Source organism: Canis aureus, chromosome 22, assembly GCF_053574225.1.
Source record: "Canis aureus isolate CA01 chromosome 22, VMU_Caureus_v.1.0, whole genome shotgun sequence".
NCBI classification, from domain to species: Eukaryota; Metazoa; Chordata; class Mammalia; order Carnivora; family Canidae; genus Canis; species Canis aureus.
In genome coordinates this window covers 22266480-22294273 of record NC_135632.1, presented here as the reverse complement: position 1 = coordinate 22294273, position 27794 = coordinate 22266480, and the positions used below count along the sequence as shown (strand labels likewise).

The window sequence follows — 27794 nt, the reverse complement described above, 5'->3', positions numbered from 1 at the left end:
TGAGCATCTGCCTCCGGCTCAGGCTGTGATCCCATAATACTGAGATCAAATCTCACAGGGAGCCTGCTTCTCCTTCTGCCTTTGTCTCTGCCTCTCTTTCTCTGTGTCTCTCATGAATAAATAAGTAAAATCTTAAAATTAAAAAAAAGGAGCCAGAAACTTACTGGTGGTTGAAAGCTCAGCACTATGACAAAGATTATGAACAAGTCTGCCTTTGAGTAATATTTTAGCTCCAAAACTCCAACTCTAAAGGCTCTTAAAAGACATCCAGATTTTATGCCTTATGGTTTATCTCCTCCTCACCTTTGTGGAGAGAGACACTTGAATTCTAAAAATATTTGCTATAAAAAAATGTACTCTAACTTCCCCAGAACCTCTGTGTCTGGTGGGAGTCATGGTGGGAAGTTAGGGAAGATGGTCCAGTGACCTTGTCTCCTCTGCTGTGTGTGGTCTTTCTAGGTGGGCGAGGCAGTCTTGGAAAATGCTCGGCTCATGCTTCAGACAGAGAATATCCAGGCGGGTGCTGACGACTTTAAAGAGAGGTAACATCTGTAGCAGAGGGGCCAGTCCCTCCTCTCCCCTAGACTCCTGGGCAAGTTGAGTAATGCTGTTCTGGGGTCTGCAGCATTCACGCCCAGCAGGACAGAAGACTGGAGTGAGATAATAGAGGTTCCAGGAGAGTCCAGAGCAAGGATCATCCAGCTCAAACACCCTTACAGACACAAACTAGGTCCCAAGTGCTCAGAAATTTTGCACAGTGGCACCTGGTTCACAGCAGGGGTTCTCAAATTGTGGTATGCTTCAGAACCACCAGGAGGTCTCACCAAAAACATATATCACTGTGCCCTACCCTCTGAGTTTTTGATTCAACAGTCAGGGGTAGGGCCCCAAATTTCCATTTCTAACAAGTTCCCCATGATGCTGGTCCTGCTGGTCCTGGGACCACACTTGAAGAACTGCTGGTTTTGAGCAATGCTTCTCAATTGTGGCCAGAATTACCCGGCTACTTAAAAATGCAAGCCACACAGACTAATTAAACCATAGTCCCTGTGGGTCCAGGCCTTAATATTTTTAACTCACCAGCTTTGAAAAAACACCTCTTTGAAGTCTAATACAGTGTTTCCTAAAATATGGTGTGTGTTGCATTGATGATCATTTTAAGTTGTATAAGGATAAACATCTTATTTTTTAAACTTATGTATTTTTAGAGTTTCCTTCTATTTATGACTCATGCAGTTGTTTTTCCATTATGGCACTACAATTTATAGAAGCAATTTAAAATTTATTTAATATTAAAGAGCTTTTAAAATTTACTGATTTAACATTTACTTTTTAAGTAGATACATTTAAGGAACAATGTAAAGTAAATAACAATAGGAGAGAGACACATTTAGGGCAAAATCATGATGGCAAGTGAAGTTTGAGAAACACTGGTCCAATGGAGGAGTGAAAAGAAAAAGACCTTTCATTGATGAACACAGAGATTTTGAGAATATTCTGTGGGGAAGGTGTTCTAGATGTTGGGCAGTTGGCTGGGTAATGGGATAGTTATTCAGAGAACATTTACCTAAACTTGGTAAAGACAAAGAGGAAAGGCATATAGTTGAGAGTCTTTGGGGAAGACAGTGATCCATCTCACTGCCATTCTTATCTTAGGATAAGAGTATTGTGATGAAAATGAACATCTCTACCCTCTCCTCAGACCCAGAGTCCTTTCTTCTAAGACCAAGCTTCTCCATGTGCTAAAGGGATCTCCACTAGTGGCCACTCTGGAGTCAAAGAGACTCTTGATCAGCTAGGGGTGCTGTCTTGGACAACAGTCTGCTTGCCAAGGTCACAGGAGCACAAAAAAAGTGAAGCCATCATCCAGCACTGACAGCTTACTGCACAGTTAAAGACAGATGCCAATAGACATGAATCCATTTGTACCACATTTAAGATAGAATTTAATTGTGACGTTAAGTTAGGATCTGACCAATGAACAAATTTCTTTTGTTCATTCATTTATTCATTACATGTTAATACATGCCTTCATCCAGCCATTCAAAGAGAATAGCAGGGGCTTGGTCTGTTTTGTTCTTCGTTGTATTACCAGCACCTGTAACAATGCCACACACAAGATAGATGCCCAATGAATAGTCGTTGAATTAGTGAATGAATGAATGAATGAATGAGTTCAATAAATGTTTGAGTATCTGCCAGGCCCCCTGCCAAGTACTGGGAATGAAGTGAACGTAATCTCCAGGAGATCACAGTTTAATGTCAAAGACAGAGGAGTAAAGAGACAGGAGCATCAGTGGTTGTGCCATCAGTGAGATGAGACAGGTGACATGGGGACATTTAGTCTGTCCAGGGAGGGTTGACAAAAGAGATGATACCTGATTTGGGTCCTAAACTCAAGAGTTTATGGGAGTTGACCAGGTCAGTGAAGGAGGCATGACTTTGCAGGCAGAGGGGGCAGTATGTGCTAAAGCAGAAGGACATGAGAGAGCACAGTACATTAGTGGCCACTTAGCAGTTCATTATAACTGGGGCATTTGGAGTAAAGGAAGAAGGGACAACTAATGAGGCTTGAAAACCAGGGAGAGACCAAATCCTGGGGTACTATATCAGCCATACCAAAGAGCTCAGAAATGACCTGAGAGGAGATCCATAGAAGGGATCTGAGTAGCAGCTCATCATGACCAGATTTCAGTTTTACACAGAGCTTTGTGTTGGTAGAGAGGAGAGGTGAGGCAAATGAGCAAGAAGCAATGGGAGCAAAGGGGCTGGACAGATGGAAGGGTAGGGTCTGTACTGGGAGCAGAGATTGGAAAGGAAGGCAAGATCAGATTACTAAGGGATCAGAGGATGACACCTATGGCTCTGAGCAGATGGTGACCCGATGTGATTAAGGATGGTCCCTCTGGGTGCAATACTGTAGATCAGTTGTAGGAAGACAATCAGAGACCGTTATTGCTCAGGGTCTGCCTGGGATAGTGGACATGAGCAGACCTGAAGGATGGGTCAAAGAAATCATTGGCAGGGGTTGACATATGCAGCCTGGAAATAGAAGGCAAAGATAAGTGTCAGGTTTTGAACTTGGGTAATTTAGAAGATTTGTGGTTCTCTTGACTAAAATAGAAAACTGTGGGAGGGAAGTTGGTCTAAAATTCAGGGATAGATAATGAGCTTGGCCTTTGAGCAAGCTGAGTTAAGCTGATGGTAAAACAACCAAGCAGAAATTGTGGTATGCCACTGAAGATGCCGGGCCAGAGTGGCCTGCAGGTCAAGACAGGCAGTTCTGGGTGTCACAAGCACAGAGATTCTATTTGAAGACTCCAAAATGGAGGAGAATAGAAAAAAAGAATACCAGGATAAAGCTAAAAGCTTAACAGCAGCCTTGGGGGATATCACAGAGATGTGTCAAATGCTTAGAAGACTTCCATAAAACAGTTTGTGGCTCAGTCAGTTAACGATCTGCCTTTGGCTCAGATTATGATCCCAGAGTCCTGAGATCGAGCCCCGAGTTGCTGAGCAGCGAGCCTGCTTCTCCCTCTGCCCCTCCCCCTGCTTTGCTCTCTCTCTTTCCCAAATAAATAAATAATTAAAAAAAAAAAAGTTAACAGCAGTCTTGGGGAATATCACAGAGATGTGTCAAATGCTTAAAGGACTTCCAAAAAAAAAAAAACGCTCTGTAGGTCACCTAAGACCTCCCATAATATCCCGGAAGGGGCCAGGCTCCCTGGAGAGATAAGCAAAACAAGACTTCAGAGGCACAAGGGCGACTCTTTCAACTTGGGTCAACAGGGACCAGTCCCAGTGATATGGGTGAGTTTTCATTCCAGCTGGAAGGGCAGGACTCGTTTCCAAAAGGACTAAATGTTAATAAACATACAGTCCTTCATGAAGAATACATTTGGGTAGAAGATCTAATCCTACACATAGAATACATAAAAATGCTCCAGAAATCACCTCTTCAAGGCAGGAATTCAAAAGTGCGGGTCCAACTCTGAGGAAAGTCTCTAGGGAATATGCCACAGGGCCTGGTCCTTGGTTCCTTCATTTACTACTTTTACCTGCAAGGTGCATGAAAGCAGGTAGGGCAAAATGGCAGGAACTACAAAGGCAGGACGGGTAGTGAAGAGAAGAATGATAGAATTAGAAATCAAAATGATCCTAACACATTGGAACAATGGACCAACGAAACTGAAAGAGGATATACATGAACTCCTACTGTGGGTTCAAATACCAGGTGTGGCCAGAAAGGACAGGATAATTGGGCTTGTGAAAAATGCTCAGGGGCTCTAGGTGACAGGACACCCAATATTAATCAGTAGCAAACACAGCTGGTCAAAATCAAATGAACAAATACACAAACAAACAAAACCCCACAAAGCAAACCATAGGATCCATGATGAATAGAATTAGAGGGTTTAAACAAAGGAGCAGACATCTCCCGGGACTCTGAGCTAATCAGGCAACATCTGGAGTTTTGCATTCCAGTCTCTGTATCACATTTTGAGAAAGACATGGATCAATTAGAGCATTTCTAATCATTCCACACATATGTCTGAAGCCTGAGGTGGGTGCTAAGAATTAAAGATGAAAAGGTCATAGTCCTGGCCATTGATGATGAAGGGTATGGAAACCAATTTGAAGGATGGAGAAAGTGGAAATGTTTCACCTGTGGAACAAAAGGCTTGGAGGAAGGGATGAGGGGAAAAGAGAGTGATAGAAGAGACTAGACTAGATATTTACAGGACTGCCAGAAGGATCAGACTGACTTTGGGTGCTCCAGAGAGTAGAACTCAGACTCTTCCAGGAATGAAGACTTAACTTAAGCTCTTTAAGGAAGAAATTTGCAATTTTAGAGCTGTCCCCAAATGGAATGACGGTGGTAAAGGTGATGAGTTCCCTACCACTGGAAGTAGTTGAGTAGAGGCTACATGATCACCTATCAAGAATGCTGTCAAGAGAGGAGCCTGGTTGGCTCAGTTGGTTGAGTGACTAACTTGATTTCGGCTCAGGTCATGATCCCAGGGTCCTGGGATGGAGCTGCACCTCAGGCTCCATGCTCTGAGGGGAGTCTGCTGAAGAACTCTCTCCCTCTTTTTCTCCCTCTGCCCCTCCCCCAGCCGTGTGCTGGAGCATGCAGTCTCTCTCTCAAATAAATAAATAAATATTTAGGGGGAGAAAAGAATGCTATTGAGGGATTGTCATTGGGTAGGAGTTTGAATAGTTGAATCCTAAATTCTCTTAAAACTCTGAAACCCTAAGACACTTTCTTCAATGAGGGATGTGAGATTTCTCCATTCTAAGGATGAATGAAGATAAGGTGTGAAATGTGGCTGAGGGGTACATCTGGGTGGAAGGCCATAGAAGGAAAGGGTAACACTGGGAAAAATTGGCAAAGATGTTGGGTGGTTTATAGAAAGAAGGCTCTGTGCAAGCCAGAGATCAAAAGAATCCAGTGGGGCAGTTTCAGATCTGTGTCGGTGTGTGTGTATGTGTGTGTGTGTGTGTGTGTGTGTATTATTGTATGGGTTCCAAGTTTTTAAAACTCAGAATATTTCACACATAAATCTAGGTCCCATTTCACTTGAAGAGAATTGGCACATCCCTTCCCACACAGCAGTTACAGGAGAGGCTGAGCAGCAGGTCCCCTTCCCAGAAGGATGAACTGTCCTGTGGGCTTCAATCCCCACCTCTCCCTGCTTCCCAGACCTGGCCCTCCATCCCTCATCTATATTCCCCACTTGGCCCCTGAAGGCATTTGGGTTTGCAGCCACAGTTTTAAAATTTCACATGGGCTCTTTGGAGACAGAAATCGTGTTTTCCATTTGGGGATCACCAGCGCATAGCCTTGTGTTTAGCAGATTCTCAGTAATGTTTGTTAAACAATCTTTGAGGGGGGGGAAGGATGACAAATCAGAATAATGGTGACATGCCAGATCCCCCTACCTGGATCTCAGCTCCTGGAGAAGCTTTCCCTACAGTTCTATGCTTCCAGTGCCCCATGAGCCTGGCAGCCTGTGAGGCTGGGTTGTCAGAAGTTGGCTGTAATCGCTTTCATTTTAATAAATCAACATGTAACACTTGCACTAACAGTGCCCTCCAAGTTGTCGGAATGGTGACTTTCAAGATTCATTAGTCTTATCACATAATTGGCCTGTCGGTAACATTTGTAATCTGATTATTTCCCCTTTTGGGTTGCCCACCTATGCTGATTAAGTTCCTGTATCTGCAGATATGAAAATGAGCAGCCATTTCGAAAGGCAGCGGAAGAGGAAATTAACTCTTTGTATAAAGTCATTGATGAAGCTAATTTGACAAAAATGGATCTGGAGAGTCAAATAGAAAGCCTGAAAGAAGAACTTGGCTTTCTGTCAAGGAACTATGAAGAGGTAGGTGGGAGCAGGGGCAACGCTGGGTTGGCTGCAGGCCAGAGGCACGCACCTGTCTGGCTGAGCTTCCCGTCAGTGATGGTAGCTTCTGTCAACCTCCCCATGGCGCTTGCCCAGGGCTGCAGGGAAACTGTGAGTAAAATGCCTCCCAACCCTTGTAGTGGGTAAGGTTACTCAGGGAGTCTCAAGCTCCGATGGCTTCAGGACCAGGCTGGGACACGAACAGAGGAGACAGCAGGTCCACACAGGTGAGTGAGGGAACCTGTGTCGAACTGAGTAGGACATCCCTACCTCAAGACAGGTCGGTCTGTCTGCCTTCCTTCCTTCCTTCCTTCCTTCCTCTTTCCTTCCTTCTTCCTTCCTTCCTCTTTCCTTCCTTCTTTCCTTCCTTCCTTCCTTTCTTCCTTCCTTCCTTCCTTCCGTCCTTCCTTCCTTCCTTCCTTCCTTCTTTCCTTCCTTCCTTCCATCCATCCTTCCTTCCTTCCTTCCTTTCTTTCTTCCTGCTGCATTGAACAAACAAAATAACTCTGAAGATAGATCCAGGCTGCGGTTTACACGCACTCGTTCATGAAATTAGGTCAGATCATTGAGTGATAGGACTCAACAGGACCTCCAACAGCCATTTGGTCCAGTTCTCTGGAGAATGGCACCAACTCTAAACCACTTGGCACGTGTCCTGTCCCATCGGACATCTAACGTGCTTTCCACTGAGAAAGTCAAAACCCACTTACCTGTGCTTACCTTGGGAAGTTCATTCTTTTGTCTGACCTTAGGCTGACCACAAGCCCTAAGCCCACTTCCTCCTGCCCTTAGTTCAGTCATCTGCCACCACTCTCCACCACCAACCCTTTGGTTACCTCGAAATCTCTCCCAGCCTACTCTGACTTTATGAAAAGTCATAAATTTCATCTTGCTGTTGTTGCTTCCTCTGTGTTATTTTGTGATGTATTTGTTTCGATATTTGCTTTGAGTGGGCCCCAGCTTGTGAGCACCAGTGGAAGAAATGCCTCCTTCTTGCAAAACTATGGCCCATGCACTGGCGGGAGGGCCAGGGACTTTGGCAGTCTCTGTGAAGCCCGATGTTTGGCAGTAGCAGAATGAGAAGCACAAGCCCACAGACCTGGGCTTCTACTGCCTGAAATTCTGTGTGCTTTCCTTCTCCTCTGAACTCACCTGAAGTGTATATTGTCATTTGTAGGATGTGAAAGGGCTGTACAAACAGTTGGCGGGGTCTGAGCTGGAACAAATGGGTGTTCCCATTGGCACTGGTCTGGACGACATCCTTGAGACCATCAGAATCCACTGGGAGAGAGATGTTGAAAAGAACCGGGCGGAGGCAGGAGCCTTGCTCCAAGCCAAGGTGAGGCAGGACCAGTGTCTTCCACTCTGCTCTGTGCAGGAGGCCAAGCAAAGGTGAAAAGCAGTCAACTTAGGAAAGAAGAAATGCAACAGTTTCAATCTCATTAGACATAAAAAAAAAATGCAATTTAAAATAATAGCACTTTGTTTCCCTGTCTAAAGCAAGACATGTTTAAAATGGTAATACTTGATGGAGACAAGTGTGTGGTGAAGTAGGTTCTCCCCTATATCACTGAGGGGTACAAACCACTATGACACCTCTGAGTAATGAAATTGATGCTACATATCGAGAATCTCGAAATGCCCCTAGCTAACAGTTGAATAATCTGGGCATTATCCTAAAGAAATCATTGAAAATACAGATAAAGTTTATATCCAAATATATTCACTGAAGCATTCATTATAAGAATGAAAAAATTGGGGGGAAAACACATAAATGTTTAATAATAGGAGTAAGGCTAAGCCACAACCTAACCATGCAATGAAATACCGAGTAGTTAGTAGAAATATTTATGAAGCATTTATAACATGGGAAATACTCACATCATAAGGTAAAATGGGGAAAATAAGAGTACAGAAGGGTACATACCAGGAACCAACAAACTTTTTCTGTAAAGCACCAGATAATAAATATTAGGCTTCCTGGGGCCTGACAGTCCCTATTATAACTACTCAACTCTGCCATAGTAGTTGACAAAAAAATAACAAACAAGAATGGCTGTGTTCCAAAAAAAAAAAAAAAAATTAGAAAGAAAACACTAAAATGTATTGGTGTTAGCAATGGTTGTCTTTGAGGGAGGGACCTATTTGACATGTTGAGATGTTTTTTCTTTCTTGTTTTTGAGTATAATGAAACTTGTTTTCAAGTTTTTCCTAAGCAGTATGAGCTACAACCATGGAGGGAAACATCTTTTATTAAACCTCATAAATAATAGAAATAACCAGAAAATAGAACGCATAGGGTTTGTTCCTCCCTTCTCCATCTCCCAGCCATGTATGACGTGGGGATTTTGAGCCCAAGGATGAGAAGAACAGAAGGGGAAGGAAAGTGTAAAGAAAATATGAAAAATAACATAGCTTTTAAAATTTTTTTGAGAGAAGGCAAGCATAGGGACTGTTCCTGTGCTTTGGGTTACTGTTCGGTGGGTCTCAATCCCCAGCTGCACAGCAAAATTATTCCAGAGCATTTTCAAGGATGCTCATGTCCAGGCCCCATACAAGACCAATTAAATCAGAAGAGAGGGACTTTGTGATCCTTTAAACTCTGGATAATTCTAATATACAGACAGGCTTGAGAGCCACAAGAGTTTATAAGAACTACCAAAAGAAACCAGGAGGATCTTTTCCATTTATTCTTCTCCCTTGCCCCCTCAATATCAGCAGGGTCCCCTGGGACCCCCTTCCCAGCAGGGTCTTACCAATTCTGGATCCCCCAGTGTTCTCCAGCCTAGAAAACATCTCTATTCCCCCATTTTTCTACCCTCTATCCCCTTTCAACAGCCCCTTTTCTTTCTAACCTTAATTCTTTGGGCCAGGTCACTGCAAACTTTTTTTCTGGCAAATAGCGCCTAATAAACGGCACAAAATGCAGTCTCCCACCCCCAACCAGGTGAAAGGTGGAACAGCACAAAGGGAAAGTGAAACCAAAGCATAGATTAGATTTTGGTCTATTGCTTCTTTTTTAGGACACTCATGAACATTTATAACTCATGACCTTAGACATCATGCCATCCCCTTTCCTCACTTCAGAGGTGAGGAAACAGATCCAGAGAGGGCGGCTGACGTCCCGAGGTCACATAGCTGCTGGCAGCGCTGGGGTTCGGCTCTCTTGGCTCTCAGGCCAGGCACCTTTCCTCCACATTGGGCAGTCATTCCTCCTCGGCTCTGTTCCCAAAGCGAAATCTCTGTGGCTCAGGAGTTTGCAACCTTGCTCCCGTCCCACCCCTCCTGGGGCGTACCCCACACTGGAGGGATTCTTTCTTTGGTGAGGGGGGAAGGGCATTTTAAATAACAGAAATAAATCCTGCATACTGTGAAAAAGAAGAAAATCCTGCACATTATTATTCACCCTTCACCCTCTCGGGAATCATCACCAGCCCAATAGTAATTCAAGCATTAATTCTGAACAGATTCATTAGTGTTGTTTTTTTTTTTTTTTAATAGAATAATCTGAAAGCTACATCTCAGAGAAAACAGACAGTACTTGTTTTCATTTGGCTAATGCTGCCGGGGCCTCTTGCAGAGAGGCAGAGCTCAGAAAATATTTGCAGAATGAGTGAATTCCTCTGATCATCAACAGAGATCAGAACTGACAGCCAGAAGTCCTCCAATAAATAGTTTTGTCAGTTGCTGTCATGCCCTTGGGGGCTGACATTTGCCCATTCTGAGCACCCCTTGTTGGCTTCTTGGCAGCAAAGCATAAATGTGAAATGGCTTAGCACACACTCCTTTCAAAACCTTTTGCAGAGAGCATACAGACATGTATTTAATTACCTTTCAGCCTGGGGAAGCTGAAAATTAATTGACATTATTAATTTATGTCTTTGTTTAGGATTCCCCAGAAACTGACCCTGAGACAAATATTGAAGAGGAAACAGTCTGTCTGGAAGTTGTTGGGAGCGGGGGTACAAAATACCAGTAGAGGAGAAGCAGAGAAGGGAATCAATAAAGAACTCATTATCCCACCAGCACCCACTGTGGGAGACTGGACTCTGCACCCACAGGGTTTCTGGGGAACAGTACAGAATACAAGAGAGGGGAGAGGGGAGGAACCCGGGGTAGTAGTACCATCCCCATCAGACATCTGCCATCTGGTAGCAGCATGATCTTTCAAAGACTTCAGAGAAAGCTCTCCCAGGCAAAGGGGTAGAGTCTGGCAGTGGAATGGAAGGGGGGTGGAGAACAAACGTGTTCTGGACTAAAGGTTCCTGGGCGATAATGGTGGATGCCATCAGCATCTGCTCCCAGTTATCTGCTAACTCCTCTTATTTTTAAATCATTAAAAGCTTATAAAGAGGTTCTAGCTAGGTTCTTTCCAGCCATAGCCAAGATGTTGGGAACTTTGGTGGTCTAGCTTTTGGAGCTTCTCAGGTTGTATAACTATGTTTGGAGGGGATCAGTTTAGTCCAGAGAATTTCAGGAGGATCTTCCAGCCTGGCCCTTCCTTTTCTGTTTGTTGCAGTTACCCAGTTCAAGGTATTTGGGGATGCTTGGGGAACTGCCGACAACATGCCATACCAAGTTCCAACCTTCCTGGCTATCCGTAGAATACATTCTCCAATCTGCAACCCACAGATCCTAAAAAGACCACCTTGGGGAATATAGGAGAGCCTCCAACATTCCACCTCTTTCCTGGTATTCTTATGCTGAGGTATTTCCGTTCTGCAACAAGCAAGAGAAGCTCTGTTTTGCATTCTTAACCTCCTCCCTGGGATCTTCCTCCCAGGGTGGGGCTCCACACCCTCAGTCCTGGAAGTCTCATCTCTGTCCCTTGTTCACTGCAGTGGGAGGATGGGTACAATAACCAAAGGCCTATCCAATTACCGGCACCAGCTGGTGTGGTGGGGTGGAAGGTGCCAAAGAGAGAGAATTCCACTTCCTTTCAATAGCCCCCAGGGGCCGGGAACCCCACAGCAAGTGCGCCCATGCTCTCTCTTCTGATAGTGGTCTGCACTTGCCTCAGATCAGGTCAAGGCATTTGTGGTTAGGAACTTTGCTGGAGCTGTAACCATCATGCCTTAAACAGCCAGGATGACAGATTGTGGAGACGGTTGAAAATGAAGAGAAGTGAACAGATTGAGATGAATCCTGAGGTTTCTGGTTATTGATAGGCTTAGAGCTGAAAGAGACATTAGCCACTGACTAGAGCAGCGCCCTCTAACAGCGATTTCTGCAAGGATGGGACTGTTGTGAGTCTGTGCAGTTATCCGGTATGAGAACCACTGGCCACATGTGCTTCTTGAGCACCGGGAATGTTCCTGATCCAACTGAGAAACTGGATTTTTAATTTTACTTAGTGTTTATTAATCTCTGTTTAAATAGCTATGTGTGGCTAATGGCTACCATATTGGACAACATAGGTCTAGATCTAACCATGAGGGGACTAGGAACCTTGGATAACATGTCTCCATATCACCCACATTCACAAACAATAATTTGCCCTGAGAGGGCAAATATTTTACATAGGCTTCCAAGTCAACACCTCTTTGCTTGCTTGTGCAAAGAAGAGTGGATATTTTCTTAGAATATATGAAATTGGATTAGAATGGGTTTCTGCTAGTCAACTGGGGTCACTGGCTCTAGATGGCAAGATAGCCCAATGTAGTTTCACCATGATGGTCAATTGGGAGAGTTCCTTTCAAGGAGAATAGAAAGAGCAAAACCCCTAAAAGCATCTGTAATCTAGGGGTCCCTGCGTGTTGATGAGTTGGCTATAATCCTTACTGTCTGTTCAATGAAATAAGCCATGGTCTATTCTGGTATGCTTAGGCAAGTACCGAAGGGGAATCATCTAGCCTTTCTATACCGCGTAGTATGTCACAGGAGAGCCTGCAAAAGAGCCCCAGATCACTTTTCTTTCTTTTTTTTTTTTTTACTTTGAATTTATTCAAGCATTTTAAATGTATAATACCTTTGCTTGTTTCAAAATTCAAAATGTACAAAATAATGTACAGTGAAAAATGACATCCAACTCATGTTCCAGCGACCCAGTTCTTTTCTATAGGGTCAGTCAATGTTATCCTTTTACTATGAATCCTTTCAGAGATACTTTATGCACATACAAGGAAATATGTATATATTATCTTTCTCTCTTTACACAAATAATAGAATTCAGAACATACTGCTTTTTATTTTTTATTTTTTTTGAGAAACTACAGTTTCTTTTTTTTTTTAAGATATTATTTATTTATTCATGAGAGACAGAGAGAAAGGTAGAGACACAGGCAGAGGGAGAAGCAGGCTCCATGCTCCATGCAGGGAGCCCGACACGGGACTTGATCCTGGGTCCCCAGGATCAGGCCCTGGGCTGAAGGTGGTGCTAAACCACCGAGCCACCCGGGCTGCTACTGCTTTTTAGATGCATGATATCATACCACAGTGGGCAGCAAACTATGGCCCACAAGCCAAATCTGACCCACTGCCTGTTTTTTGTACTAAGTTTTACTGGAACACAGCTATGTTCATTCACTTATATATTGTCTATGGCTGCATTTCCAGACACCAGCAGAGTGGAGTAGTTGCATTGGAGGCTGTATGGTCTGCTACACATAAAATATTTACTATCTGGTCCTCAACAGAAAAAATTGCCAACTGCTATTCTAGCTAATGGATATCCCAGGATTTATTTAACACCCTGCCAATGAATATTTAGGTGGCTTCCAATCTTTTGCTTTTATAAATGAGTCACTAACTACGTATGTCCCTCATTTCCCAAGATAGAAATATATCTGCTAGATAAGTTCATAGATGTGACATTGCTGGGTCAAAAGTTATGCACACTGGTCATTTTGATAAATATTGTCAAATTACCCTCAGTAAAGGTTGCAACAATGTACATTCTTATTGGAAGTGTTTGAGAATGCCCATTTCCCCACATCCTCACCAATACTGTGAGTTCTCATACCTTGTGATCTTTGACAATGTTATAGGCAAAACATGGTTTTTCAGTGCAGTTTTATTTTGCATTTCTCATAAGGGAGGTGGAACATCTTTTTTACATGCTGAATTTTGGCCATATTTGCTCTTGTGTATACTATCAGATCATATCTTTTACTCATTTTTATTAGGTCTTAGACTTCTTATTAGTGGTCTGTAGTGAATCTTTGTACACTAGAGAAACTAGTCCTCTCCCTGAAATATGTTCCCAGAGTGTCAATTGTCTTTTTACTTAATTTATGGTAGTTCTGGGTAGCTTTCAAAAGATATTTTGAGCCAATAAAGCAGAGTTACTATACCAACCAGAAGGCCAGGATTTGGTTCCCTTCACTGTATATTACAGGAGTGTAGCCCAGCTGGTCAGGCTGGGGGGCAGAGTGAGGGGAATCAGAGTAGTTGTTAAAAAGGAAACTAAAGAGACCGTCTCATTGAGTAGGCCTTGCCTATCTTTCACCTGTTCTTTACTCTACCCAGTACAGCATGCATATTATAAAGGGCACTCCCAGGCCCTCATCCTCCACATTGTGTTTTCCACCTCACAACTGGTTGACAATCCATATTTGAGTGACTACCTATATAGGGGACCACCCAACACTGTAACCACCACATTCTACCAAGAAATCTTCACTCACTCATTCATTCAGTTTCCATTTGTCAAGCACAAGCCAGGTGCCAGACCTTGTGCGTGGTGCTATGGGTGCAAAGTCCCTGGCCAACCCTGGCTACCTGATTCTGAGATCTCAAAGCTATCTTAGATATTTCTCAATGGTAGCTCTTTCCCATGAGAAGTATAGGGGCCTTACTTCTAAAATAAGAGGCTTCTGAGCCACCTGGATGGCTCAATCAGTTAAGCGTCTGCCTTCGGCTCAGATCATGAACTCAGCGGCCTGGGATTGAGCCCTGCATCAGGCTCCCTGCTCAGCAGGGAGTCTGCTTCTCCCTATCTACTCTGCCTACCATCCCTCCCCCCTTGTGCTCTTTCTCTCTCTAATTAATTCATTAATTAAACTATCTTTAAAATAAGAGACTTCCAAAGATAAAACAACCCAAATCCCTGAGAAATTAAAGTAGTATAGTTTGGGGGCACCTGGCTGACTCAGTGATTGGGCGTCTGGCTTTGGCTCAGGTCGTGATCCCGGCCAGGGTCCTGGGATCGAGTCCAACATCAGGCTCCGTGCAGGGAACCTGCTTCTCCCTCTGCCTATGTCTCTGTGCCTCCCATGAATAAAAAATTTTAAAAAGTAGTACAGTTTGAGTGCAACACTTACTAGTCTCTGAGAAGAGACAGAACAGAAGAGTCCCTTCTTAGGAATGGGATGATCTCCATGCACCAGGAGAAATATACTATCATGTAAACTTCTCCAATAATTACTTTAAGAAGAAAAACATATTTTGCTCTTCAGAATAAAATCACTGCTGAGCCTCTTCTGCCACTTTCATCAGCAGGGTATGCTTACTTATGAGGGGCAGCAAATCCACAAAGCCATGTGTTCCTCGGTGTCCTTTGGCAGCTTCAGCTGAGGCTGGGAACTGGTCCTGTAGCCTTTCAGGAGCAGCCTCCATAGTCAGACAGTCCTTTTGTAAATTCAAGGAGAAACTTGGCTTAGCCTAGCCAGGCCAGCCCTTCTGCCAATACTGAAGTTTCACCCAGTGAGACTCCCACTAAGGAGAACTCGTGTCTCAGGTGAAGACTGGATGGCATCCAACCTCTCCCAAATAAATCCTACATCTGGCTGGAGTAGGTCAGGGGTGTGTATGCTGCTTGTCAAAAGCCATCCTTAGCTAAATAACATTTATATGATACCACATGATTATAAAGTGACTTATAGCCATTATAACAATGATAGTTAATCCTAGTTAATGAAAAGGTGTGATTTAATTCCATTGCTGGTAGACCCTCCTCTTCTGTAGTCTCTAGGATGTGCCTAGGATGCATTGTAAACCTTTAGTAAATGTTGTTGGGCATGCCCTAGGTATCAAATGCCATGGTAGCTCCCAAGGGCAGACAGAGGGGTCAGTAGGAAGTTGTCCCTGCACGCAAGGTCCCTACAATCTAGTATGAGGTTGGCTGGGTGCCTGTGGGAGGTGATGGATAGAACAACCATTCTTCTACAAGGCAGGATACAATATGCTGTGAACGCAGTGCCAGCAGAGCATTTATTAAGCCTTTACCAAGTGCCCAGTGTTCTAAGTACCTGACAGGCCTGTTCTCATTTAACCTTCCCACCATGAGATAGGTATTATGATCTCACCCATTTCACAGAGGAGGGAACTAAGGCATGGAAAGGTTAGTAATCTCCCCAAGAAGACACAGTTCCAAAGTGGCAAAATTGAGATTCAAATCACATATTCTGACTCCAGAATCAACACTCTTAACTGCTAGGTTTTCCTGGACAGATCACATGCAGGGGGTGGAGGGGGCTTTTTGATTCATTGTCTTGTGGAATGTGAGATTGAGAGGCCTTTGTCTCAACGGTCCAAAAGGTTATGCCAGACTTTTGTCATGATCTTTCCAAACCATGATTCTGTGTCCTCTCCATGGGATAAGATTGCCCTGTGATACAAGGTCGGGAACCTCTGTATCCCCAAGGAATCCACTGCTTTCCCTTTTTCCAGGATAGTGAACATAATGAGGTTACTGTGGTCCTGTGAGATCTAAGAGGCTTCAAGAGCGGGACAGTTAGCTGTACTCTGCAGCAGAGCAATGCTCTTGTAAAGCTGTTGTTCGCCAGTTGCAAAAACAGAGAGCTCGAGTGACTGGCTGAAATCCACACAGCAACTGCTGGAGAAAGGCACAGTATACATGTCAACCTCTCAGCACTCATCGTGGATACATGTTCTGCTAAGAACACACCCGCATAGCAGAGGGGCAGGTTTGGAGATGGCCCCTTTCCCCTCCAAGACTCTCAAATCCTTCCTTCTGACTTACTCTGAAGCATGCTGCATTTCTTCTCTCACATCCATCTTTCACGTGCAATAACATGTAATTTTAATTTAAAATTTTTTATTTGAAATTTTTTACTGTATTTCAAAATGTCAATATGCTCTCCTGTCCCAAAAATATAGGTGGAGCGCAAACATGACAGCCTAGCTCCTGCACAGCAGAGCCAAGATTTCAAGCTGGTTTGAAAGCCTGAGGACCAACATATTTAAATCTCATTACACATCCTAGCAACTGCGCTGAGCAACAAAACACAGTCCTACCTTCCTATCCTCAGATTCTAAAATGACACACCTACTGTTCGGCCTGTGAGGAGAAATGTGGAGGCATTGGGTTGAAATGGAAACAGAAGTAAAGTAATTATTAATCAGAAAACATAACTCCAAAAAGCCTTTGGAAAAGAACAGGTAATACTTCTAAGTGAGTTAAAGCAGGTAACTATCCCCAAGTGAAGGGCAAGTATGATTTGTCATAACCTGATTTGGGAAGATATTGGGCATGATATAAAATACACTGAATCCCACAGTGATCAAATTAATTTTTTTTCTCTTTCAGTCTTAATTAAACTGTATAAGAAAGTTTCCATTTGGTGCTTGTAGGTCATTAACACTTCTCTTATTAGTCTCACTTTCAACAAAGAGAAAGCAGGCTTGGACTCAGCAACTTGGTGGGCAACGTTTGCTCAAATATAATAACTTTGGCTTATTTTAATTTTATTAATTCCTTGGCTATCTTTTGTCTATGACAAACGATACCATTTTACAGTTTTCTGTTTCCCTAGCAATCTAGAACTTTGTCATGGGCCAGGCGTCACATGGGAGTTAGTTAGTTAGTTAGTTAGTTAGTTAGTTAGTTAGTTAGTTATGAGAGACACAGAGAGAGGCAGAGACATAGGCAGAGGGAGAAGCTGGCTCCCCACGGGGAGCCCAATGTGGGACTCAATCCCAGGACCCAGGGATCATACCCTGAGCTGAAGGCAGACACTCAACCACTGAGCCACCCAGGTGTCCCTAAAATACTTTTAGAGATAACAAATTTTAGAGGTAACCTATATAATTTTAGAGATAACGAATTTTAAGATAAAATACTTACTTTGCTTTTCCATTTGTGCCTATACCTTCAGTGTGACTTGCTACTTCTTGCAAAACCTGCCAACTGTTTTTTATAATTCTGTCATCAACAATAATGTCACAAAATCAGATTATAAAATATGCTTATTAATATCCGATTAAGCAAAAAGTCCTATCAATGATAAATGAGGATAGCTTTGCAATGAATTTTAGTTGATACTTCCATTGGCTTCAGTGAGTCCCTTCATCAATGAGATGAGTAGCTTCTTTGCAAATCAGATAATAGCTTGTAAATATTGGAAAGATATTTCCTCTAATTGTTTTTGCTATTCATAATGCAATAGCTACAGACATGACCCATTTTAAGTTTAATCTGCATTATCAACATTTTCTGCATCCCTTTCTTAACTCTAGACAGTCAGCAAAACAATAATTCAATCCCTGATTTGTAGTGTTTGCCAATTTCCATGAGGCAAATACTCTCACCACAGCTGATTTCAGACTCCTAACTTGATGTAAATAAGCACAGAGTTTGGAAGAGATGCTCAGAAGCTCATCACTAAATGTTAGTCCAGGTCCCATCAATAGAAATAACTTTGATAGCACAGACGATGATAACATGTAAATAAACCAGCAAGTGATGTGTTTGGAGTATTTGTTACCATTTTAATATAACTTAATTGTAAGGGTAATAATTGTAATTATTAAATTAATAATTTAATTTTTAAGGACGGCTGTGTTTACCAACCAGGTTACAAACATCCGGAAGATTTAACACCCGGCTCTCAGGCTCTGGGGAGCTGCCAAGGGCCTGCTCCAGCTGCTGGCCGCCCTTGGCTGCTCTGAGACAGGGCCCCTGCAGACCCCTCTGCTGCCCACCTGCACAGCCCACCTGCACAGCCCACCTGGCCACGTCCCTACCCCCAAAGACAGGGAGAAAAACCAGGCCACCCATCCAAGCAGGACTTGACAGGCCACGAGGATATTTTAGAGTGGTGCATCTTCAGTGGGGGGAAGACTCCACTTTCAGGGGTCTTGATGGTGGAAGCGGCTGCATTCACACCTGGTTGAGAGCACAGCTCTGGAGTCTGCCACTGCACAAGGTCCAGCTCTGCCCCTCATAGGCTGCACCATCATGAGTAAATAACTTTGTCTCTCTGTGCCTCGGTTTCCTCACGTAAAAAAGGAATAACAATGACACTTGCTTCAGAAGAGGGTGGTGAAGATTAAATGAAATAATGGACTTAGCGCTGTTAATGGAGTGCTTGGCACAGAACCAGTGCTTAACACCTATTAGGTATCCTTAGTACTATCCAACTGACAGTGGCTTTTACAGACTCATTTACTGGCTAATATTACTTTTTATATATTAGAAAAATAAATGCAGTCACTGTTTGCATACTTTTAGAGTTCTAAAGTTTTCCACATGTATAACCTGATGGAAGCCTCATAGTGACTCTGCTCACTGTGATCTGTGTTCTGTTGGCAGGGACTGGGGCTCAGAGAGGTTGAATGATGGCCCAGGGACACACAGCCATGGACTGACCAGAGCTGGGCCCACAGCTTTCACTCCTTTAGCTGATCCCAGACCTTTAATGGATGTTTTTGTTGACCCCTTTGTAGCAGACACAGGAAGAACTACACCTGAGATATGAGTCCTTTGACCTGGGTTTTCCTAGTTAGGTTGGACTATTTTTCATAACCCTATAAATAAGTATTCCTATGTCATAAAAGTGGTCAATCCAGACAGCCAGTAAACTAGAAAACAGGTTTTTTCTCCCGTATCACTGGCTTAGAGACAAGCATCAGACTGCACCAAAGATGAATGAAGGTGAGCTCTAGTTTTTCCCCTTTCCCTTTCTCCAACAGAGAGAAGAGAGTAGCAATGACCTCCTCCCCTGAAAGTATGGGGAAGAATCAGACTGTGTCCATGTGGCTCAGGGAGAAATTTCGAAACACAGACCTTCCCCTTGTGTTCACAATTGTGGCCAGACTGGTTTTTACAAGGAAACAGGGACTATCAGATCAAGTTGGGTAGTTCTTCATTTGAAGAAGGTCTGGGGCAGTTGGCACTGCCTGACATTACTGGAACGGGTTACCAGTTCTCTGAAGGGCAATTTGGCAACATTCATCAAAATGACAAATGCATACCCTTTGACTCAGTGGTTCTACTACAGGGATTTACCCCTCAGAGATATTCCCTTGTGTGGAAAATGAGGGTCGTAGGGTTATTCTTTACACCATTGTTTGTAACAGGCGGAGACTGGAAACAATCTAAGCACTTATCAGTGCAGAGCTTCTAAATAACTACGGTACTTCCGAACAAGGTGATACTGTGGAACCATTAAAAAGAACGTAATTGATCTGTATATGCTGGTAGGAAATATCTTCTAAGATGTATGAGGACCAAAACGAGGGGAGGATGATCATACATATTCACTTGTAAATATGTGAACTATTTGTGGAAAGAGGTGTAAGAAATCGGAAACAAAAGAACTGGGTAATTAGAAGCATGGGCACAAAAGGAGACTTTCTCCTAGAAGTCCTTCAGAAAAAGCTTTTGAATTTTATTCTACTTGCATTCACTGTATGTTCAAACTAAGTAAATGGTTGTATGCAAATAGGTGAGGGCGCCTACGGAAAAAGGGATTTTTCAATCTGCCAGCTGTTGACTCTGAGTTAGAAGCAGTGGAGTGGGCCCTGGGAAGGGCAGGAGGGGAGGCAGGGCTCAGGCCCCCCCACAGGCCCGCTCACGCGAAGACCTGACCCTCCCCAGCAACAGGCAGAGGTGGCCCGCATGGCGCAGACCCAGGAAGAGAAGCTGGCCGCTGCCCTCAGGCTGGAGCTGCACAACACTTCGTGTCGGATCCAGAGCCTCCAGGCTGAGACCGAATCCTTGAGGGCCCTGGTGAGTGGGCCGGGAAGAGCCCTGGCATTTCTTTTTTTTCTTTATTTATGATAGTCACACATTGAGAGAGAGAGAGAGAGAGGCAGAGACACAGGCAGAGGGAGAAGCAGGCTCCATGCACCGGGAGCCCGACGTGGGATTCGATCCCGGGTCTCCAGGATCGCGCCCTGGGCCAAAGGCAGGCGCTAAACCGCTGCACCACCCAGGGATCCCAAGAGCCCTGGCATTTCTTATGTCAATTTTAACTCCCAACTGTTGAACTGAGAGTCATGTGGGTCAGAGTTCGCAGGAGATTCCCATCTCACAGCATGCGAGTTTTGAGGCCTGAAAGGATTATCTGATACCAAATCACAAGTATAGTGACAGCTGTTAGAACCCCCACTGAAATACCCTACACCAGGCCACTGCTTGAGTGTTGGCCACTTACCCCACAGATACCCCTTTTCAGAGGGTCCCACTTCTCCAGAGAATTGGCCTCCGCCTAACAGTGGACACCTGGCCTAGGCAGTTAGGCCCGCCTCCTCTAGCCCTCAGTCAATGACTAGCTGATGTGGGCGTTAAAAGCCCAGCCCACTTGCTTCCAAGTGGAATAGGTTTCAAGGTCTAATTCACATTCCCAAGCTCTTTGGGGGATCAGACTCCACCTGAGACTCCCTCCTGGCTTAGCGCCTTCCTCTGCCCTATCCTGCTTTCCTTGCTGCCCTTTTCCTGAGAGCAACCCCTTAATTATTTACATATACCAGGATCCCTGCTTCAGGCTCTACTTCTGGGGACCAACCTAAGACTAGGAAGTTCCTCAGACTCACTGGGGTTTGTGGGGGAAGGTCTCTTGCATTATTTGTTATTATTATTAATTAAAATAATTATGAATAATATAGCAGTTCACCCTCTGATTCTCTGTTAGGGTGCCAGGCACACAGCTCCTGCAGGGGCCTTGTGTTCTAATTTGAACTGCAAGTGTATTGTCCACACTGAAGTACATGAACGGAATGGTTCATGCAATCCTGCAGCTTGGGGTGGTCTGGACTCCACTGAGGCCCCAGTGGAGGCCTTTGCTCTTGCCACCTAAATCCATTCCGTCACCAAACCAGCAGCCCTGCCTCCCAATGCAGTCCTGGACTCCCATGAAGTGAGCTCAAGGATTTATTCTAGTCGGTTCCCTCAGAAACAACTTTTTTACTGCCCATGGACAAGATCATTCCATCAGCCCCAGTCCCCCTCCTTCACTTGTCTTCAGCTTACTTGGTCCATTGTCCTCTGAACAATAAGATCACATGATGCCCAGCCAGCTTAGGAAGATGCTCAGTCTTGCCACTACATAGCACAACATGACACACATCTCGTTGCTCCACTGCTCTCCCACACATCCTGTGATGGGATCAGGGTCAGTATGAGGGGATGTGAGAAAAGGCATTGAGGTAAGAAAAATCAGGAAAATACAGTCTAAAGCAATGTACTTTTGCTAAAAAATTGAAAGACATTGCATTATTTACTCAGAGTTATGTGAATTTTATGCTAATCAGTTTTATTCCCCTGCCATAACCCTTGATCCTAATATTAGGGGTGCTGCCTTTTGCCCAAGTCACTTTAAGCACAGTTAAGGGGCTACTATTTATTCCCCAGATGTCCTTGTGGCTGCCAAAAGTTGCCACTCTTCCAGTAATAAAAAAGGGCTTCATTCATAGACCAGCCCAGATTGTACAGGAAGGGAAATGCCCAGAACTCACCCTTTGCTCTCCTACCCTTGAGCCCTTGGACATGTTCTTCCCATGGCTGGAAGGCGACCCCTCCTCCCTCCCAACTCTGCCCACCCCTACCTGTCCTCACACCCTTAACAGATGTGAAGTGGAAGATATACAAGTGCTACACCCAGCAAAAGCCTAGCTAGCTCCTGACTCCCACAGGTGGGGTGATCTCTCCACCTGCCACCCACTCACATTCAGAGCCCTGTGGTTTATGTGGTTATATCAGCTCATCCACTGACATCACATTTAACTCCTTGAAGGCAGAGACCATGTCTAATTTATTTTATGTCCCCAAAGCACTTGATGAGTGTCCAAAACATAATTTCTTCAACATGATACTAAGAGTACTGAGAGCTTGCTCACATGCATTCTCTCATCAGACACTCATAAAAACACTGAGAAGCAAATGATATCCCACTTTGCAGAAGAGTAAACTGTGGTTCAAGGGTTTGCTCATTAACATGAGTAACAAGTAGAAGAATCGAGCTCTTTTGGTTCTATTACTCAACTAGACAACAGAGGGCCTATGGAACGGGGGACTGGCACCCAGACTCTGGAATCTGGAATCAGGATCCCCTACTCATTAGCTGAGTGACCTCTCAAAGATTCTGTTTTCTCACTTGCGAAGTGAGAATCTATGTGGGTTATCATACCTATCTTCCATGTTAGTGGCTTCAGATCACAGTAAAAAATGTATTCATTCACTCTGTGATTTAGGTGGAGTCTGGCAGAGACAGCTCTTCTCTGTTCCATGTGGCATCTGCTTGGGCTGGACCATCCAAGAATGGTTTCAACTCACATGCAGGGTGCCTAAGCTGTGCATCTCTTTTTCTCCCTCCATGGGGCCTCTCCATGCAGTTAGCATTTGACTTCCTCAAATCATGGCAGGCATGTGATTGGACTTCTGACATGGCATCCAGCTTCCCTCAGAGCATGAGCACAGAAGCTACCAGGCCTCTTAACACCTGGGCTTGAGAGTCCCTGAATATCACTTATCCAGAACTCTTTTGGTCTCAGCAGTCACAGTCCCTCCCAGATCCCACAAGAAGAGAAATAAATGCCATCTCTTGATGAGGCAGTGGCAAGGCCACATAGAGAAAGAATATGTGGGATGGGATCGTGATTGCAGCTGCTTTTGGAAATGTGATCTGCCACTGGACTGGAGAGATTTTGCCTCAGAAAATCACAGGGATGATTAATGGAACAATGCGGGTCAAGCCCTTAGCACGGTGGTCGGCACAGAGTAATCAGTCAATGAATGGTATTCATTATCCATTATCATTGTAAAATTATTATTATAATCACTCGTGTAGTAATCCCAAGTTGGCATCATCTAATCACCTCACTTAAACCCCATGGTCCTTACTACTGGAACAAATCAGAAGAAAACTCACATGCCCAACCAGAAGACTTAGGAGTGGTGATATGCTGGCTGTGCCTGGGAGCCAGGATGGGCCGCCTCTGTCCCCTGCTAGCTGGTAGATCAGAGCTCTGGTCACTGGGCCTTACAGCCGAGGTTAGGGGCACGGACAGCCAGAAAAAGTGGCACCCCTTCCTGCAGCTTTCAAATACAGCTCAGTGCATCCAGTCACCCCGATTATCCGCAGCCAGAGCAACCTGTATACACATAAGGCCCCCACGGGGCCTCGTATAAGCCTCAGCTGAGTAGGCAGCACTTGCGGCCCCCTTTGCCAGCAGGGCACTGTTTATATTGGTGGCCAGGCACTAGGAATGGTGCTTAAAGCCTACTGAGCTCTGTGTTCCATCAACTCAAATCAGGGGTGGATTCAAGGCAAGAAATCACTTCCTAGAGGGCTTAGCAATTCAAGGAAGTCCTTTCACATCTCCAAAAACTGGGGAATAAGTGTGCTTCTGTGATCTCGGTTTGCTTGCTGGTGTTGTGTTGCTGTGGGGGCTGGAGTTGGGAGATGGGCAGCAGTGGCCTGATTGCCATCACTCAAGCCCAAGCATTTCTGTGAGAACCAGGCCAGGATGTCAGGGACTTAGGTGGGAAGCTGGACCGGACTCTGAGGGTGAGATAGAAAAGACAGAGGTCATCTGATAGGAGTTCCCACAAACCTACCTTGGGCAGTGGGTCCTACATCATCAGAGAAAACCTCAGGCCACATGGAGAAGTCACCTATGAACATGGAACCAAAACTATAGACAGCTGATCCAAACATGATCCCATGAAAGGTTTTTTCCAAATAACAGGTTTTACAGGCCCAGGGCCAGCACTAAACACTGCAAACCAAACAATTTCCTGATAAGCAAAGAGAGAAAACCCAGAGTTTGGAACAAGTGATTCTCAAAGTGCTGGTGGCCATTTCTGCATTTTTATTGCTATAGAGGGGTTTTCAGATCTCACCAAAATAATAACCTAGGCCAGATACTGATCTAAATTTATTTTTTACTAGTTACATTTTTGCCACCTGTAAATGTACCTAGGATGGGAATCTGACTCAATATTCTTATACCCTATGGAATTAAGATGGCTTAAGTAAGATCATAGAGTGGCCTCTGCTTAACAGAAGCCATGATTTAAGATGGCATCATGACCAAGAATCTTCCATTTCAATCACAATAATCAAAAAGGTATGAAAAATATCCTCCTAAGGGGCAGGTTACAGAAAGTTGTTTTATCAAGATATTATCCTAATCTGAAAACATATTTATCTGTTCTTATGTGTTATATAAAAAGCCAGATGCTAAGTTATAGGTGCACCATAATTACAACTATGAAAAAATGTTAAAGAAAGATACACACAGTTTTTTTTTAAAGTGTTTATGTGTCAGTCCTACAGTCTGTAAGGTTTGCTATATGGGAAGATGGGGTTTCCAGTCTAATGGGGAGACAAGTAGGTCAATAAACATAACCATAATACACGTGGTGTCAACCTGAGCAACACAGCCAGATGAGCACCTACTCTATGCCAGCCCTTGTCTTATCACTGGGGTTATAGAAACTTCATTTCTGCTCTCAAGAATTCACTCACTGTCTGGTAGAGGAAACATGCCCCTAGGAAGCTCACCCCACTCTTACCAAGTCTAAGGGTATGCATGTACTTGGGCAGCCATGGAAACCCAAAGGAGGGGCCTCTAACCCGGCCTGCTGGGAGAAAGACCAAGAGACCATCAAGGAAGTCTTTCTAGGGGAGGTGACCCCTAAACTTGGACTTGGGATGAGTAGTGATGATCCAGGTGAGAAAGAAGGGGAGATACAAACCCAGATTTGGACTTCCAACAGAACACGGTGGCTGCTGTGTGGAGAATGCGAAGGCAGGAGGAACTAGAGACCAAGAGATGAGCTACAAGCTTCTGAGTTTACCCCATGGGAGCAATGATAAGCATCCATCGTGGGCACCAGTGGCTGGAGGAGAGAGGGCACAAATGTGAATACTTTCCAGAATATACAAGAGGCAGGATTCAGTGATGATTGAAGATGAGGGACATGCCTTTCGCTGGCTTCCAGGTCATGTGAATTCACCAGCTGAAGCACAGGATAGGAGAGGCAAACAGATTCAGAAGGAAACCAGTGGCTCCATTTTGGACGCGCTGATTTGAGGTGCCCATGGATTGTGTATATTTCCAGTAAGAAATTCAGTAGCAGGTTTATGCTCAGGGAAGAGGTCTGTGCCGGAAACGTCAATGCAAGAGTCATCGGGAGAGACAGCTAATATCATGAGTGTGGCAGACACCAGCCAACACAGACACAGGCAGCCTCGCTCGGAGAGAAACAGGCTCAGGATGGGCAGTGGGGAGCCCAAGGGTTGGGGCAGCAAGGGGAAGAGGCAGTGGCCAGGGTGTGCTACTAACACACTAAAGAAAAAAGTGCTGAGTGTATAAAGGCCAGAGACATTCATTCTAACCCTGGCAACCTGGGCAAGAGTGCTGGAGACAGCATTTTAGCCGAATGATGGATGGGGTTTCAGCAGTGGAGGAGGAAAGGGCCCCCCAGAGAGTGGGAAATCGAGCAAAAAGGCCCGAGGCAGTTCAGAGAGCAAGATTCCTTTGAAAAAACACCTGCCAACTGCCTCCCTCCCCCGCATGTGTTTGTCGATTTCTCACTCTCATTTTTTCTCTCATTATCTTTCTCACTCTTTCATTCTCTCCCATCACTGTACCTCATCTTTCTCCCTCTCCTTCCCGTCTTCTCTTTCTTCCTGCCCGCACCCCCTCCTCAGAAGGATCAGTGGATCAGACTGAACAATAGTCTGGGCGGGGAGGAGATGGCTCACGGCCCCCCACCCAGGAGGCCAGCGGGCAGGGCCGCCCCCCCCGCAGCTCAGCCCACCTCCCCGGGCAAGGCCCGGCCTGCAGGCTCCCGGCCGACCGCCTTCTCTCTTTGGCAGAAACGAGGCCTGGAGAACACCCTGCACGACGCCAAGCACTGGCACGACATCGAGCTCCAGAACCTGGGCGCGGTGGTGAGCAGGCTGGAGGCGGAGCTCAGGGAGATGCGCTCGGAGGCTGAGCAGCAGCAGCAGGCCCGGGAGCACCTGCTGGCGCACAAGGCCCAGCTGCAGAGGGACGTGGCCTCCTACCACGCCCTGCTGGACAGGGAGGAGAGCGGGTAAGCCTCTCCGCCTCGCATTCCTGTGACAGGTGTACATACTCCTGGGTTTGCAATTCACAGTTTTCAGACACTATAGAAGCAATTAAGGTAAAAAGGAGAAATCACCTTGTAACTCCCCAACACATATATTCTCTCTCTCTCTCTCTCTCTCTCTCTCACACACACACACACACACACACACAGTCTGTGTCCTTGCAGGGTTTTTTCTATTTATATATTCACATATGCAGAGACACACCTGGACATACCTTTATGTGTTTGGACATGCCGAGGACATACATGATGTCTGTTAGGAATACTTTCAGCTGCATGCAATAGGCCCTCGTTAATGGGGCTGCAAACCAATGCTCCCGAAATGTTAATGTGCACTCAAAACACCAAAACCTGAGCATCTTTTATATTTTTTTATTGAACTATAATTAAAACACAAGTGTCATATTAGTTTCAGGTACACAATATAATGATTCAACATCTCTATACATGACTGAGTGCTCATCAGGATTAGTGTACTTTTTTAAAAAATTTTATTGATTTATTTATTCATGAAAGACACACACAGAGAGAGGCAGAGACACAGGCAGAGGGAGAGGCAGGCTCCATGCAGGGATCCCAATGTGGGACTTGATCCCAGGTCTCCAGGATCACACCCCGGGCCAAAGGCAGGCGCCAAACCGCTGAGTCACCCAGGGATCCTCCAAGATTAGTGTACTCTTAATTCCCTTCACAGGTTTCCCCCATCCAAGTACCTCCCCTCTGGTTATCATCAGTTTGCTCTCTGTATTAAAATCCATTTTTCACTCATATGTAGGATTTAAGAACAAATGAACAAAGAAAAAAAGAGACAAAAAAACCTATTCTTAAATACAGAGAAACAACCTGGAGACTTTTTTTAAACGCCAATTCTGCTTCACTAGGTCTGGGGTGAGACCAAAAATTCTTCATGTATAGCAACACTCCCAGGCGATGCCTTTAACTGTTGGCCCACAAACCACGCTTTGATTGACAAGGGCATAAACCATGTTTATTTAAGAGTTCTAGAAATAAAAAAAAAAAAAAAAGAGTTCTAGAAATAAGGTGGTCTAGGTCACTCAATGATTTCATAAAGGTCCCAAGCTCTTTCATCTTTCTGATATACCATCCCTGATATATGGGGG

The 27794-nt window shown here is 44.6% G+C and overlaps 1 protein-coding gene across 1 annotated transcript in view; it reads left to right on the top strand.

The window, feature by feature from the left end:
* BFSP2 (beaded filament structural protein 2) overlaps nt 1-26641 on the top strand; it is a 60865-nt gene extending 34224 nt beyond the window's left edge. Inside the window, exons 2-6 of the mRNA XM_077865102.1 lie at nt 460-542; nt 6230-6386; nt 7585-7746; nt 20188-20319; nt 26417-26641. Of these exons, the coding sequence (XP_077721228.1) occupies nt 460-542; nt 6230-6386; nt 7585-7746; nt 20188-20319; nt 26417-26641 (759 nt within the window). The remainder of the gene's footprint in view (nt 1-459; nt 543-6229; nt 6387-7584; nt 7747-20187; nt 20320-26416) is intronic.
* Nucleotides 26642-27794: the final 1153 nt, after the last annotated feature.